Source organism: Macadamia integrifolia, chromosome 13 (genome assembly GCF_013358625.1).
Source record: "Macadamia integrifolia cultivar HAES 741 chromosome 13, SCU_Mint_v3, whole genome shotgun sequence".
NCBI classification, from domain to species: domain Eukaryota; kingdom Viridiplantae; phylum Streptophyta; class Magnoliopsida; order Proteales; family Proteaceae; genus Macadamia; species Macadamia integrifolia.
In genome coordinates, this window is record NC_056569.1 from 28,910,443 (window position 1) to 28,924,788 (window position 14,346).

Genomic DNA, 14,346 nt, shown 5'->3' on the forward strand with positions numbered 1-14,346 from the left:
TTTTCACCCCACTTATCCAAGCACTCTTATTTGTAATAGTTTTGTGGAAAACAAGTACAATACAAGTTTTCCACTTTTATTTTTATTTTATTTATTTATTTATTTATTTATTTTTTATATATTTTTTATTTTTATCTTTTCCACTTTTCCCTTCACACAGACAAGGGTGAGATGGAATACACTACACTGCAAAAGTATGATAGTTCTAGTGTTCGACTTGAAGATCATTGACGACATGTTCAATCTATTGGTTCATATGGCCTTAGCTAACCTTTGGGGTTTTGTAATAGCTAAAAGGATGGATGACTCCATAGAATTTTTTTTTTTAAGTATTTCAACTTTCTTTACAAGTTAATATGTAGACCCTCATAATATAATCTAGCTTGCAATCATATTATTAAGTTTTATTTTTTATTTTTTTTTATAGCAGCTAGCCGCTGGTTGAATGGAGTAGTTTGGAGTGCACTAAATCTGCTAGGTAAGGAAATTGGGGAACCAATAATAGTTATTCTTTCTAGGAATTTTTGTTTTCTAATCTCTACCTACTTTCAATTTTTGGGTCTAAATTTGTTTTGTCATGGTTGTATGGCAGTCCCAGGAATCAAAAGCATCCACAGTAAGAAGAAAATTCATGCTCAAGCCTAGAAAGTATTAAAATGTATTTGTCATCAAATTGCAACTTGGTATGAATCAAAACTTCAAGCAGATGGAGTGTATGATTGCCTTTAGTTTGCCACCAAGTTTGGGATTGTTGAGATCGTGAATGAACTTATAAACATAAATCCCAACTTATTATTCATTATTGATAAGCAACATATAAATATACCCTCACTTGCAAATCAGTTTTGGCAAGAAAAAATCTTCAATTTCATCTTGAGAAGAAGCGGCCAGATAACATGGTTTATACCTTTAGTGGAGAATTACCAGAACACCTTGTTACATCCAGTTGGAAGATCTCCTCCTTTCTCTCATGAACAGGGTAAGATGCCAGGTGCTTCTGTTGTGCAAATGCAACGGGAGCTGCAATGGTTTAAGGTAGTTAAACTAATTAACTTCACCTTAATTTTATATTAGTGTACGATATCTTGTATTCCGTCGCAGTTTAATTAAGGGTTTTTTGTTATATATTTGTAGTGAGAGTTACTTTTTTTGTAAGCAATTCTGAGATATGTATGGACGAACACTGTAACCCTATTCTCTATTGATAGTGAAACAAAATCTCTACTCATTGAGGACGTAGGCAATCTTACTGAACCTCGTAAACCTGTGTGCATTATTTGTTCTTATTTTTTCCATTACCTTTTGCATCGCTCTTAGGGTTACATTTTTACATTTTGTTTTCTTTCTTTCTTTTTCAAAGTTGACCGATCTCACATGCTGGAGGTGGAGAAAATACTACCATCTTATGTCTGAGAATTTCGCAACTCAAAGGGCTTGACACCTCGAGAAGTGTTTACAGAAGAGCACAAAGATTTAGTAAGGGAAGGGGAGAAATGGATGAAGGATACTGCCAATTCATGTATGGTTGTTGCCACACTAATTGCAACCTTCACATTTGCAGCAACCTTTACTGCTCCAGGAGGGTTTAATCAAGAGTCAGGCTTTCCCATTTTACTGAGACACAACTTATTCTTTCTTTTCATGGTATCAGATGCTTTATCACTCTTCTCATCTTCCACTTCAGTGTTAATTTTTCTGTCCATCGACACATCGCGTTTTGCAGAAGAAGATTTTCTCAAGTCTTTGCCCAAGCGATTGATAATTGGTCTCTTACCCTCTTCTTCTCTATAGTAACCATGATGGTGGCCTTTTGTACCACCATAGTTCTTATCCTCAGTAAGCAACACCAGTGGGTTTCCATTCCCATCATTTTCCTTGCTGGTGTCCCAGTTACAATGTTTGTTTTGTTGCAATTCCCCCTCTTCCTTGACATGGTTCGTTCCACATATTGTCCTGCACTATTCAATAGGCCAAAAAAATAAGACCACCTTCTTCTATATATCATCAATGCACGCCTCAAATTATCGCAATAAAATTGTGTATTATATATTTTGTAATATGGTCCGTTTAATGCTGTATAAGACTGTACCCATTTTATTGCTATTCGCAAACTTACTAACTATGACCATTGTAGCTCAGAATATCACTTGCCAATTTTAAGAATGGATTATGTTATGGAACAATATACTGACTCTTAAGGTGAAAGCCGTCCTCCTTGGTTTTAAAAACTCAAAATGAATAAAAAACCTTCCTCAAGAGATGAAATTTTCCACGAGGTCTAATTTTAGGTTAAATCATATTCAATTCAGTGAATCCAAATCTTCGCAACTGCTGCATCTTTCGGTGTTTAAGGATTCAAAAATCCAATAACTGAAGAAAAGAAGAGTCCCAAGATAAGATATGTGCTTTTTTGCTTCGATTAAGAAGGAATCTCTCTCTCTCTCTCTCATTACAAGTTTCCGTAATAACTCAATAGTTACCATGCAAAACGAACATTTGGGTCTTGAACATGAGCAACAAATTAATGTTTCGTTTCCTCTAACTAAATCTCTCTTTTTTTATTTGTTTTTGGGTGAATAAATAAATATATTAAACTCAAAAAAAAAAAAAAAAAAAAATTACAAAGGCAAAGATGCCAATCAAAATTGGGACAACAACCCAAATATTTCTAAGAATGAGATATATTCATGATATAGGTATTAAGTTTTCCAAAGAAAATAAAGGGTAAACCTAATATGATGATTCTTCAACTTACACCAAATAGAGGCTTGTGTGTCTTCCCAATGAAACTCCTATTTTTTGTTCAAGTCTGACACTTCCTCTATATTGTGAAATTGTTGAATCACCTCCTCTATTTCTTCTTCTTCTGACTCTTCTGAGAGATCAACTAAAGAGGCTGCATGTCAATTTGAAATTTAAAGGAATGATTTTCCCTCATCTAAATTTGTCTCATTATTGGACGAAAATACCAAAGATTCTAAAAGCTCCTCCGAAGAAGCAAGTGATGAATCTCTCTTCTTATCATCTATCAATAGCTTCTTTTCATCTCATTTAAGGTACATAGGATTAGTAAATGAAATAGCCGTAGGTCTCATAGTCATGGTCCATGGCCCAAGCAAAAATTAAAAGACTGGAATGTAACACTTTTCTCATACGTAGTGTAACTTGACCTCTATGCCCGATCTTAGGGTCGAACCCATTCAATATAGAGTTAATAAGAATTTCAAGACCAATAAACAAATTCACGAACCCTAGATCCTAAATCTACGTAGTGTTTGCAAGACTTTCCAAAGACACTAAAGAAATAAATGGCTTTATATTTTCCGAGCAAATGATCGCAAAGGACAGCTGAGAAGCCCTCGCCGGCGAGGCACTGGCCTCATGAATCGGGCTTCTCTATAGCGCATCATTCAACAGCCAGAAATGCTTAAACATGCAGCCCAAATCGTTCTTGATTGTTAGATCTATAGATGTCAATCCTCTTTAACATGGAACTTATTGTGAGGACAGATTGAGATCCTCTGTATGGCACATCAACGTATAACACAGATCCAACGACAAAGGCCGTAATGAAGGGGTTAAAGTAGCTTAAACCTTTTTCTTTTGATCTAAATAATATTTCCAGGCCTTACTTTGATCCTGAATGAAACATTCACTTAATTCCAGGGCCCAACCCTTCAAACTTTTGAAGATGTGACGAATCGCAAGGGCCTCAACCAAGATTTTGCCTCAGAAAAATATTTGAAAAGGAGAACCATAACTTGCTGTGATAAAAGTGAGTGTGGCTCCCCTCATTCTTTTTCATATTTATATCATCCTTTATTCTTCTTCTACCCTAAAAAAATAAAAAAATAAAAAAAATCCTTTATTCTCCTCTTTCATAACAGTCGTTCTTCATAACATAAGAATTGCTAAGGGTCTTTTACTGTATTTCTTTATTCTTTACCTTGTGTAGAAGCATTAGTGGATTTAAATTAATCTCACTTTGTGTAGAAAGATTAATTAGTTAATTTTTATTCTTAACTTGTGTAAAAGGATTAGTGGATACTCTTCATCGTTACTACACTCACCAGTCTCTATATATATTTTCACTTTGATGACTGGAAATATATGCACCGAGTTCATACATCCACATTTTGATTCAGAACTTCAGCCATTCTTTGGAGTGATTGACGGTGTTGTTGCAGTCTATTCAGGTTCAATGTTTCCCTTATATATTATTATTATTATTATTATTATTATTATTTGATTTATTTGATTTATTTATTTTTTCCTACACATGTATGACTTAGGCCTTGTATCAAATGTGACATTGAACTGAATTGATAAGAGGATAAGAACCCATATAGTCAACTCCATTTAATTGGATTTGTTTTTGAAATTTTGAGTAATTATCATTTTCTTAATTTTCTCGTGACAGAGGAAGGATGAAATCAACAATGTCTACTTCAAATATGATTGTTCCTGAAGTTCTTACAAAATATAATTATGGACTTTGGAAGACTTTTATGAAGAACTATTTGGTAGGTCAAGGGCTTTGGGACATTGTGGATGGAATTGAATGTAAACCTGAAGATACCACTATACCAGAGTTCAAGAACTGGAGAGAAAAAAATGGAAAGGCTCTCCACGCTATTTTAATTTCATGTGAAGATGAATTTTTATCTTTCATTAACATGACGGACTCAGCCAAGGATGTTTGGTATCAGTTGTTCGAAATGTTCCAAGGAAGAACCAGCCAATTTAGAGATGGTATGTCCTTAGCTTTCATGATAGTATATATACCTTCTACCAAAAAAAAAATAGTATATATACCATTAATTTTTTTTATTTTTGTTTTTTTTGGCTAATGACGGGTATTCAAGCTTTTGGCATGATTAGTTCCATGGACTCATACTAACCCCACAGCCGCATGGCCCTAATTAGGGGTATCAAAACCTAAACCAAACCAGTAAAACTGTCTAGACCAAACCAAAAATAGCCGGAACCAAATCAAACCGAAGCATTATTGGGCTGGTTTTGGATATTGTAACCCCATTAACAAACTGAACCACACCGGAAACTGAATGGACCCAAAACCAAATCAGAACCGACTCAAAACCCAGACCAAATCAAACCGAAGCATTATTGGGCAGGTCTCGGATATTGTAGCCCCATTAACAAACCGAATAGCAGTGGAAACTGAATGGACCCAAAACCAAATCGGAACCGACTCACAAACCAGACCAAAACCAAAATCAACCCAATTACAAATCGATAGAAGAAATCGAAATAAAAATTTCCTTATCGGTTCGGTTTCACCATTAACACTATATAACCTTGTGTGAATGGTCCCAAAGAAGTAAGAGGAGTCGAATTCAGAATCACACACTTCCTGAGGCAAAGATCCCTCACTAGCTTGACTACCCTCTTGGGGTCATGTATATATATCATTAATTAATTATCTCATCTTCCAAATTAATCTACACTTCTACCACTACTACTACTACTAGCTGATCGGTACTTGAATCTTATAATTTGGCAGTGGATCGGATAGCAGACGACTCAGTCAATGCTACAAGGAACCGGGCCTTATATAAGGCTGTGTTTTGGGGTGACTGGGAAAGAACAAAAGCTCTCCTGGACGAAAATCCTGTAGACTCCTTGACTGCAATTATTTCACCAGCAGGTGGAACGGTTCTTCATGTTGCAGTTGCAACTGGGCATTTGAAAATAGTAGAAAAGTTGGTGGAGATGATGAGCCCAGAAGCCATTTTAGCCAGAACCACACAAACAAAGTCGTTGAATTTAACTCCACTTGGCTACGCTGCTCGTTCAGGATTAACCAAGATTGCAGAGGTCCTGGTGAAAAAGAATAATTATGCCTTGCGAATCAGAGACAGCAAGTTTGGGCTTATCCCAGTTGCTGCGGCTAGCTGGTTTGGACATAAGGACACCACACGATACCTTTACGCAGTCACTATGAAGGAATCATTGATTGAGGGAGACTGCAAAAGTGGTGCTGCACTTCTTAATACTGCAATTTGGCATGAGATGTACGGTATGTATTAAGACTACTCACAAAGGCCTTGCTTTGTTAGGAACCAAGGTAAAACCCATTATATGAAGCTAGTTGGTAACTACCTATAAGTTGATCTCTACATCAGGTTACTAACTTTTGATGTGAGATTATTACTTCCGTTATTCGTAATAAATCCCAATAGATTGGATCCACCTTGTCTACTATGCAATAAAGGCGGCAATTCAGATTCAATGCCTAGAGTGTCCTGGCATGGATCCCAACACATGGGTGCACGTCTTGAGGTGCTCCAGGCCGTTGGATCTGAGCTGCCACGTCTATTGTGCAGTAGATGAACCCAGTCCCAATAGACCTTTGTAAGTTTGTTTCTTTTTCTATTTTTTTCTTTTTTTTTTGTTTAAAAGATAAATTGGTTAACCATATTTTGGAAAAAAATTTGCTATTGCCTGGGTTGCAGCCAAGTAGCTGCATCCCTATGGTAACAACCAAGGGAATGGAATCCCAAGGGCAAATTTGAAAATACCCACCTCCACCCCTACCATTGAGATTCTATTCCCCTGGTTGGTACCAAGTGCAACCCAGGTAGCAACCAAGTTTCGTTCCCATATTCAATCGGTTCTTAGAAATAAATAATTTGAAAGTGATATACTACCTTCTTTTGGTTGTGCTTCTTTCCTCTTGCTCTCATATTTCTTTTTTCATCTCTCATCTTCCCATCTGTCTCCTCCTCTATTCCTGTTTGAACTTTTTCAATTTTATTTTGTATGAATTCATGGAGTCTTATCCATTAAGTTGGGATAAGACTAAATTTATTGTTATTGTTATATACTACCTTAATAAACTATATAATACTGATGAAAATTTCTCCCTTCACATCTGCAGATATTGCTATTGATCTGCTTGGCCACTACCCACAATTGGCTTTTGCTCAAGATCACCTTGGATCGACGACTATTCAAGTGTTGGCACAATGTCCAAATGCATTTCCCAGTGGAGGAGTATACAATACATGGCAACAGTGGATCTACACATGTTAAGTACCATTTCTTCTTTTATTCCCATATAAAAATAGGCTTTGGACCGTTACTTGATCGCGTGACCACTGCAGTAGTGTGGGTTTATGCCCACCTCTCATATCTTTTCTTCTTTCCTTTTGACAAATTCTATTCAAATCATACATTATTATTATTATTATTTTTTCTTATTTACTTCTATTTTTTGAAAGACAATTAGCTATTTATTGTAAAAGAAAGAGTTGACGACATTCATGTTTGACTGACAGGTGCCCCAACCTACAATGAAAGAGATATATCCAGTCCTGACGTGGGTGACACAAAAAGAGATCACTTTACCATTGAAGGTCTCTCTCTCTCTCTCTCTCTCTCTCTCTCTCTCTCTATCATTTTATAACAATAACAATAATAATAATTATTAATATTAATATAATAATAAATATTATTATTAGTATGGTAAAAGCTATGTCTGTTCTCTAATAGTAGGAGCAGAGATTTGAAAACTCCGTATAAGAAATGGGATTGATCAAGGCCCATATTGACCGATAAATAATATGGATCAATCCGATTGGACAAAAATCTCTCTGATTTTAATATAAAAATTATTTTTTGACTATTTTACCCTTCATCCTATCGATGCATTGAGACAATATTAGTTAATAATTGGACTCTAATCCTTGATAGGAATAAAAAAATATGATTACAAATTCTTTCTATAATATGAACCCATTAATATTATTTTTGTTATTATTATTGGAATTTCATTGTGATGATGGTAAAATAGACCCAAGATCAACAAGTAAATATACCTACATCAAGAAGCACCATGTTGAAATCTTTAGAAGTGGTAACTGATGAAATACAGAACACTATAGAATTATGATACATCAGATGCTTTTCAATAGTTTCCTCAAGAGTATGGGTGGTCTTCACATGAAGTTTCAATCCATTGGATTAATATTAATTCTTGTTACTTAAAAATTCTAAAACAATGGTTTTCAATAGGTCCATGTGGCATTATCTACCCTTTGGGTTTTATGATAGCTAAAAGGATGGATGATCATATAGATTTATTTTTTAGGTTTTGCAACTTTCTTTACAAGTTAATAAAAGATGACAAAAGATAGATCCAATTCATAATGTAATCTAGCATGCAATTAGATTATCAGTTTTTTTTTTTTTTTAACCTTAATTAATCCTTCATAATCTCTCTCTCTCATATTTTTATGTTGCAGTTAGCCGCTTGTTGTATGGAGTAGTTTGGAGTGCACTCAACCTATTAGGTAAGGTATCTACTTTTGCCTCCTATATAAGGGATTTTTTTTTTTTAATTCTATTTGTCATTTTGTTATATGGATAATTCAATAATTACTTAAATCGATACCATGTCAATTAACTGTGGACAACATATTAATTTCACAGTATGCTTTTCCTTTTGTCAGAAAGCATGAACATTTTTTCTTTTTCTTTTTTTGAAAAATATGGATATGATTTTTGAGAGATTCTTTGAAGAGTTGTTCTTGAATTTTTTATTTATTTATTTGTATACTCATATATATACTGTAGCATAAAATTGAAGGAGATTTAAAGAATGAATATGATTATACCTAGGTTTACTATAGAATTGTACCTAAAAGATATATAAAAGGTAAATCAAACTATTAATATTGGGAATGTAATGATAAATCACCTTATCGTTTTGATTCATGACAAGCATTTTTTTCTGTAATTGTTTTGACTTTACTTGAGAAATTTGCTGATGGCCATATCGAAGATAGACCCTCAAAGCAAAGTAGTGTAATCTTTAGCTTTACTAATGACAATACTGAAAGTGAAACTGAAGATTCTATGTAGGTCATATATTTTAGTTTTGGTATGCGGTAATCTTGTAAAATCTATATTCTTTTATATACTTTTACTGATAATAATAATAATAATAATAATAATAATAATAATAATAATAATAATAATAATAATTAAAAAAAAACCTTCATTATCGTTGGTTTTGTAATTGTTTCAAAATTGTTGGTGCATAACCCAATCCCATATGTTTTCTAGTTTCTTCCTTCAATATTTGGGTCTTAATATATTTTTAATGATTTTATGATAGTCCCAGGTATCAAAAGCATTCAAAGTAAGAAGAGAATTCATGTCCAAGCCCTTAAAGTACTCAAATGCATTTGTTCCCAACTTTCCACCATGGGTGAACGAGAATTTGAAAAAGTTGGAGTTTATGATGGCCTTTTCAGTGCCACCACGCTTGGGATTGTTGAGATAGTCAAAGAGATTACAGAGATAAATCCTAAATTATTTTTCATTCTGAATAAAAAAGATCAAAATATATTTTCAGTTGCAATTCTGTGCCGGCAAGAAAAAATCTTCAATCTCATCCACGGAATTGACGGACAGATGATTTTCTTCTCATCTTCACTAGATGATGTCGGGAACACCATATTACATCTAGCTGGAAAATCTCCTCTTTTCTCTGATGATCAAGATGAGATGCCAGGTGCTGCTTTGCAAATGCAACGAGAGCTGCAATGGTTTCAGGTAAACTAAATCTTAATTGATGTCAATATAGATCAATTTTTTTTTTTTCTTGTAAAAAATGGAAAGTAAATGGGTATCTAAGATTATCTCAATGTAGTTTTTCTCACAACGAAATAAATATGGTTGTAGAATGCATCGTCTATTTACGAATCATGATAATTGATGGTTTGCGACGATGTCATTAGACAAAGTTCCACCATTTAAATCCAAGGATAACAATAGAGATGCTTAGAAATACACATTCTCAATTGAGAGAGACAAAAATAATAGAGAAAGAGAGAGAGCTCGTTAGATTAGATAAAAAACTTTCTTTATTGTGGCTAAACCTCTAATTTATAAAGATTTGACAGGCTAAGATTCTTAATATTAATGGGTCTATAATTAGCATATGTGGACGGCCTATGAACAAACGTGACCCACTTCAATTAATACTTATTAATTAATGGGTTTATGCAGGAGGTGGAGAAATTAGTACCATTTGCTAGAGAAACTCGCAACTTAAAGGGATTGAAACCACAAGAGGTGTTCACAGAGGAGCACAAAGAATTAGTAAGAGAAGGGGAGATATGGATGAAGGATACTGCAAATTCATGTATGGTTGTTGCCACACTAATTGCAGCTTTTACATTTTCAGCAGCTTTTACTGCACCTGGAGGAAGTAACCAAGAGTCAGGGTTTCCCATTTTCCTGAGACACAAAGTATTCTTGCTTTTTATAATATCAGATGCTTTATCACTCTTCTCTTCTGCAACTTCACTGTTAATGTTTCTATCCATCTACACATCACGTTATGCTGAAGAAGATTTCCTCAAGTCATTACCAAAGAGATTGATAATTGGTCTCTCCACCCTCTTCTTCTCTATTGCAACAATGATGATGGCCTTTTGTGCAACCCTATTTCTTATCCTCACTAAACAGTTTATTTGGTTTGCCATTCCCATCACTTTCCTTGCTAGTGTCCCAGTTACAATGTTCCTTTTGTTGCAATTTCCCCTCTTTCTTGACATGGTTCTTTCCACATATCGTCCTGGATTATTCAATATGCCCAAGAAAAAATAAGACTACTTTGGCATACTAGTTTGTGGGCGCCTTGTTCTATCATGTTTGTAAGCCTCAAATAATCACAATAAAAAAAAATAATATTATTGAGGCCTTTTATCAAGCAGGTGGTGGTCCTTTTTTCCTTGCACTCAATTTATGTCAAATAGTATTGTTTCACATACTTTCTCTTGTTGACACTTACTGTTGGTTTGCTACAATAATAAGACCGCTCTATTTAGAGAATTGTTTCCTTGCTTTATGGTATTAAAAATAAAAAATAAAAAAAATTAATGCATAAGGCTATTGCTATTGTAAGGTCTTGAAGGACCCAGTATACGTTACCTTACCTGCTGCTTCACAAGAGAAGTTGTTTTCAAGTTTGAACATGTTCCTTGTTTTATAATATATAAGGCATAAATTGGATCAAGCCGACTGATAGGACCAACTGAACCCAGTTCAACCAAAGGAATGGCTGATAGATGTCCCGCCCTATGGTCTGGCTTGTGCTTTATTGCGAGTAGTGCTTAGATTTACTTCGGCCCAATATACATGTGTTTCTACAAGTAATAACTTATAGAAAAAAAAAAGAACCTTGTCAATCTGATTCAGGAAACTCCTAGACACAAAAGTGTGTGAACAGACCCAACTGTCCCTGCCACAACTGGGTATTGTCACACCCTACTGTGTCGAGAGCTGATCATCTGCTCGTACAAGCAGATGATTCAAACTACTCGTAGGATAAATAGGTGCCAGGTGTCCAACCTCCTTATGGAGGTAACCTTCCGTTAATTTTTTTATTTAAAATTTTAAATCTTTTTATTTTCCTTATTTTTGAGGAATTTGAAATTATTCAGATTTTATCAAATCGTGGATATCTTCCACGTCTCTTTATATATATCCCAATCATCACTTTGTTATTCATGTGTGACTGAAATCATTACAAGCAATGTTACAGTAATCGGACTCATCAACTATTTCCGATTTTCATATATATTTCAATTTTATCTCCAGAAACCTCAAATGGAGTAGTATCCTCCACGTCTCTCTCTCTCTCTCTCTCTCTCTCTCTCTCTCTCTCTCTCTCTCTCTCTCTCTCTCTCTCTTCGTTTTTCTCCAATTTCAAACCTGTTTTAGTAATTGAAGTATCGTTTTTTTTTCATTTTCCTTGAATGCTGACACCGTCTCTGTGGGTGAAGATCATCTACAATGAAGCATAAGAAATCTGAGAGAAGAATTAGCTAAATGTACGTTTATATCCAACCATAAATATATGTTTGGTGGATGTGCAAAGGCATATCCAGAAACTTAAAATTGAAGTTGCAAAACAAATCCAATAAAAACAAGAAGGAAGAAAATATCGGAAGGGGTTTATTAGGGGAATTTACTATCAATCTCCTATACTCAGATGGGTTGATGAGTTCGATTACTATACCCATGCTTGTAATGGTTTTCAGCCATATATATACTCACACATGATCAACAAAGTGATGATCGAGAATATTAATAAGAGAGAGAGAGACGTGAAAGATATTCACAATTTGAAACTCCCCACAAATAGAGGAGATAAAAAAGATTAATAAAATTGACTAGTTTCAAATTCCTCAAAAATAAGAAAAAAAAAAGATTTAAAAATTTGAATAACAAAAATAATGGAAGATTACCTCTGTAAAGAGGTTGGACACATGGCACCTATTTACTGTACGAGCAAATGATTTAAACTACTCGTACGAGTAGATGATCTATTCTCTCCTGTGTCTGGACACTACAGGCACAACAAAAACATTTGATCTGAATCTAAATATATATATATATATATATTAAAAATAAATAAATCTCAACCTCTAATGTGTACTCCAGGCCATGGGCCAGCCCAAACCAATCCAGGAACATACCCGTGCATTTTAGTTGGGCAGTGCTACAGCATACCTAACCCAGCCTGAACGGAGCCCATGCACAGCCCTCAATAATATGTGTGCAAGAAAAGTGACCTCAGACTCAATTTGTGGATGACCTATATCTATTCAATTGCATGTGCTTGCCATATATGTAGGCTGGTAAGCATGGTTCAAAAACTCTGCAATATTTCATCGAAATCTTGGATATTTTAATTTTTCTTTTACCGAAATGAAATGGCATACAAAATGGTTATTTTGTTTTGAAATTTCACTCATTTTACTAGAAAAAAAAAATACACTATTTCGTTGAAATTTCAATCTCGGTCATTTCAGTCATTAAACCTCCAAAATGGCCAAGTGAAACACATGGAAAAACATACATTATTTTGATAAAAATTCGATATTTCGATGGCTTTGAAACCACCAAAACACCAAAACGAACCAAGTTCTTGAACCTTGCTGATAAATTATAATGTTGAATAGTAAGACATCAACGTACTCTTCCGGTGATATTTGTGAAGCATGAGCCATTGGCATTTTAGATGTAATGATATTGTCCTAACACTCCTCAACAACTACAAGTTAGAGATAATACACGGAATTAAAAAATCTGAGACCTTGAATACCTTCATATACCAATTGGACCACTTCACCTTATAGCTTAAGTTTTTAGGTTAGAGACTTCAAGATTAATTTAAAATCATTAAATCCACTATATTAATAATAAATTTGTATACAATCATCTAAAAGAGGGGTACCAGTGCAATATTTCCCTACCCCAAAAGCAGAGACAACATGTGACTTTGGGATCTCACGTGCCTTTTTCATATATTGGTTAGGCCTGTCCACCTAACAGCTTGATGTTTTCATGGTGTTGGGAATAAATTCTTACCCTAGAAAACTTTAGGACTTGCATGCCTTTCATATACAGGTTAGGTATCCCCAATTAATAGCTCAAGGTTTTCGAAGTACTGGGAATAAAAGCCTATCTTAGAAAACTCTGAGACCTTGCATGCCTTCGGATATCAATTAGGCCTCTCCACCTAACAGTATAAATTTTCGATTGAACACTTCCATGGTACATGTAGAAATATAACTTTCTGATATCATCAAAGGGAAAATAATATCTCTTCATTTTTCTGCATAAGCTTTATTGCTTGCATCCATATGCACTATGAACACTGTAGTCATTATTTATTTATTTTTTTCTTTTGTTAATATAATTTCATTCAATTAAAAGAGGAGGGAAACATGAGGGTTTTGGATACAAAGTAGCTAAAGTTAGGAAAAATAAAGACATGTGTTACACAAGGTTTCAAACATAACATGATTTAGAAACCAAAGAATGACATATGGTCTTGTTGTACATGTATTGACGAGACCAATCAGGATAGTGAGTGGGCAAAACCAGTAACCCTAGAAAAGAAAGCCTAGTTAACAGGGCACAAAGATGCAATTAACATTTCCTTCACATGTGGAACATTGAACGACGGACTTGATGAAGTGAAGAAGTACATCAGTTTAATACAGATAATAAACCCCATGTCTGATTACGCATGCCAAACAAAGAACTGATTCCTTGATAACCCATGCTAGGTAAACAATTGACACAAAGATAGGAAGACAGGGATATCACATTTTGCATGAGGCCCCAACGCATGGCCAACAATAAATGAGGGACATGGCAACTCCATAAAGATCCTAAGAGTGGAAAAAACCGACAAAAAAGGGGGTCTATAACGCACATCGATGCATAGCCAGATCCAATGACAAGGAACGTAATGAAAGCTTTAAAGTAAGTTAACCCATTTTCTTTTGGTCTAAATAA

At 34.6% G+C, this 14,346-nt stretch overlaps 1 protein-coding gene across 1 annotated transcript; it reads left to right on the forward strand.

The window, feature by feature from the left end:
- Window positions 1-4,122: 4,122 nt before the first annotated feature.
- Window positions 4,123-10,866, forward strand: LOC122058686. Its single transcript, XM_042621348.1, has 8 exons — window positions 4,123-4,196; window positions 4,421-4,752; window positions 5,525-6,040; window positions 6,902-7,051; window positions 7,302-7,379; window positions 8,268-8,315; window positions 9,143-9,582; window positions 10,039-10,866. The coding sequence occupies exons 2-8, from the start codon at window positions 4,428-4,430 to the stop codon at window positions 10,639-10,641; spliced, it is 2,160 nt and encodes a 719-aa protein (XP_042477282.1). The 5' UTR covers window positions 4,123-4,196; window positions 4,421-4,427; the 3' UTR covers window positions 10,642-10,866.
- Window positions 10,867-14,346: the final 3,480 nt, after the last annotated feature.

What these genes read in the sequence shown, in the direction of transcription:
- LOC122058686 (XM_042621348.1), top strand. Translation starts at nt 4,428, where the DNA reads ATGAAATCAACAATGTCTACTTCAAATATGATTGTTCCTGAAGTTCTT. An exon ending in AATTTGGCATGAGATGTACG is followed by an intron (nt 6,041 to 6,901) that starts GTATGTATTAAG and finishes TCACATCTGCAG; the next exon opens with ATATTGCTATTGATCTGCTT. An exon ending in AGATCACTTTACCATTGAAG is followed by an intron (nt 7,380 to 8,267) that starts GTCTCTCTCTCT and finishes TTTATGTTGCAG; the next exon opens with TTAGCCGCTTGTTGTATGGA.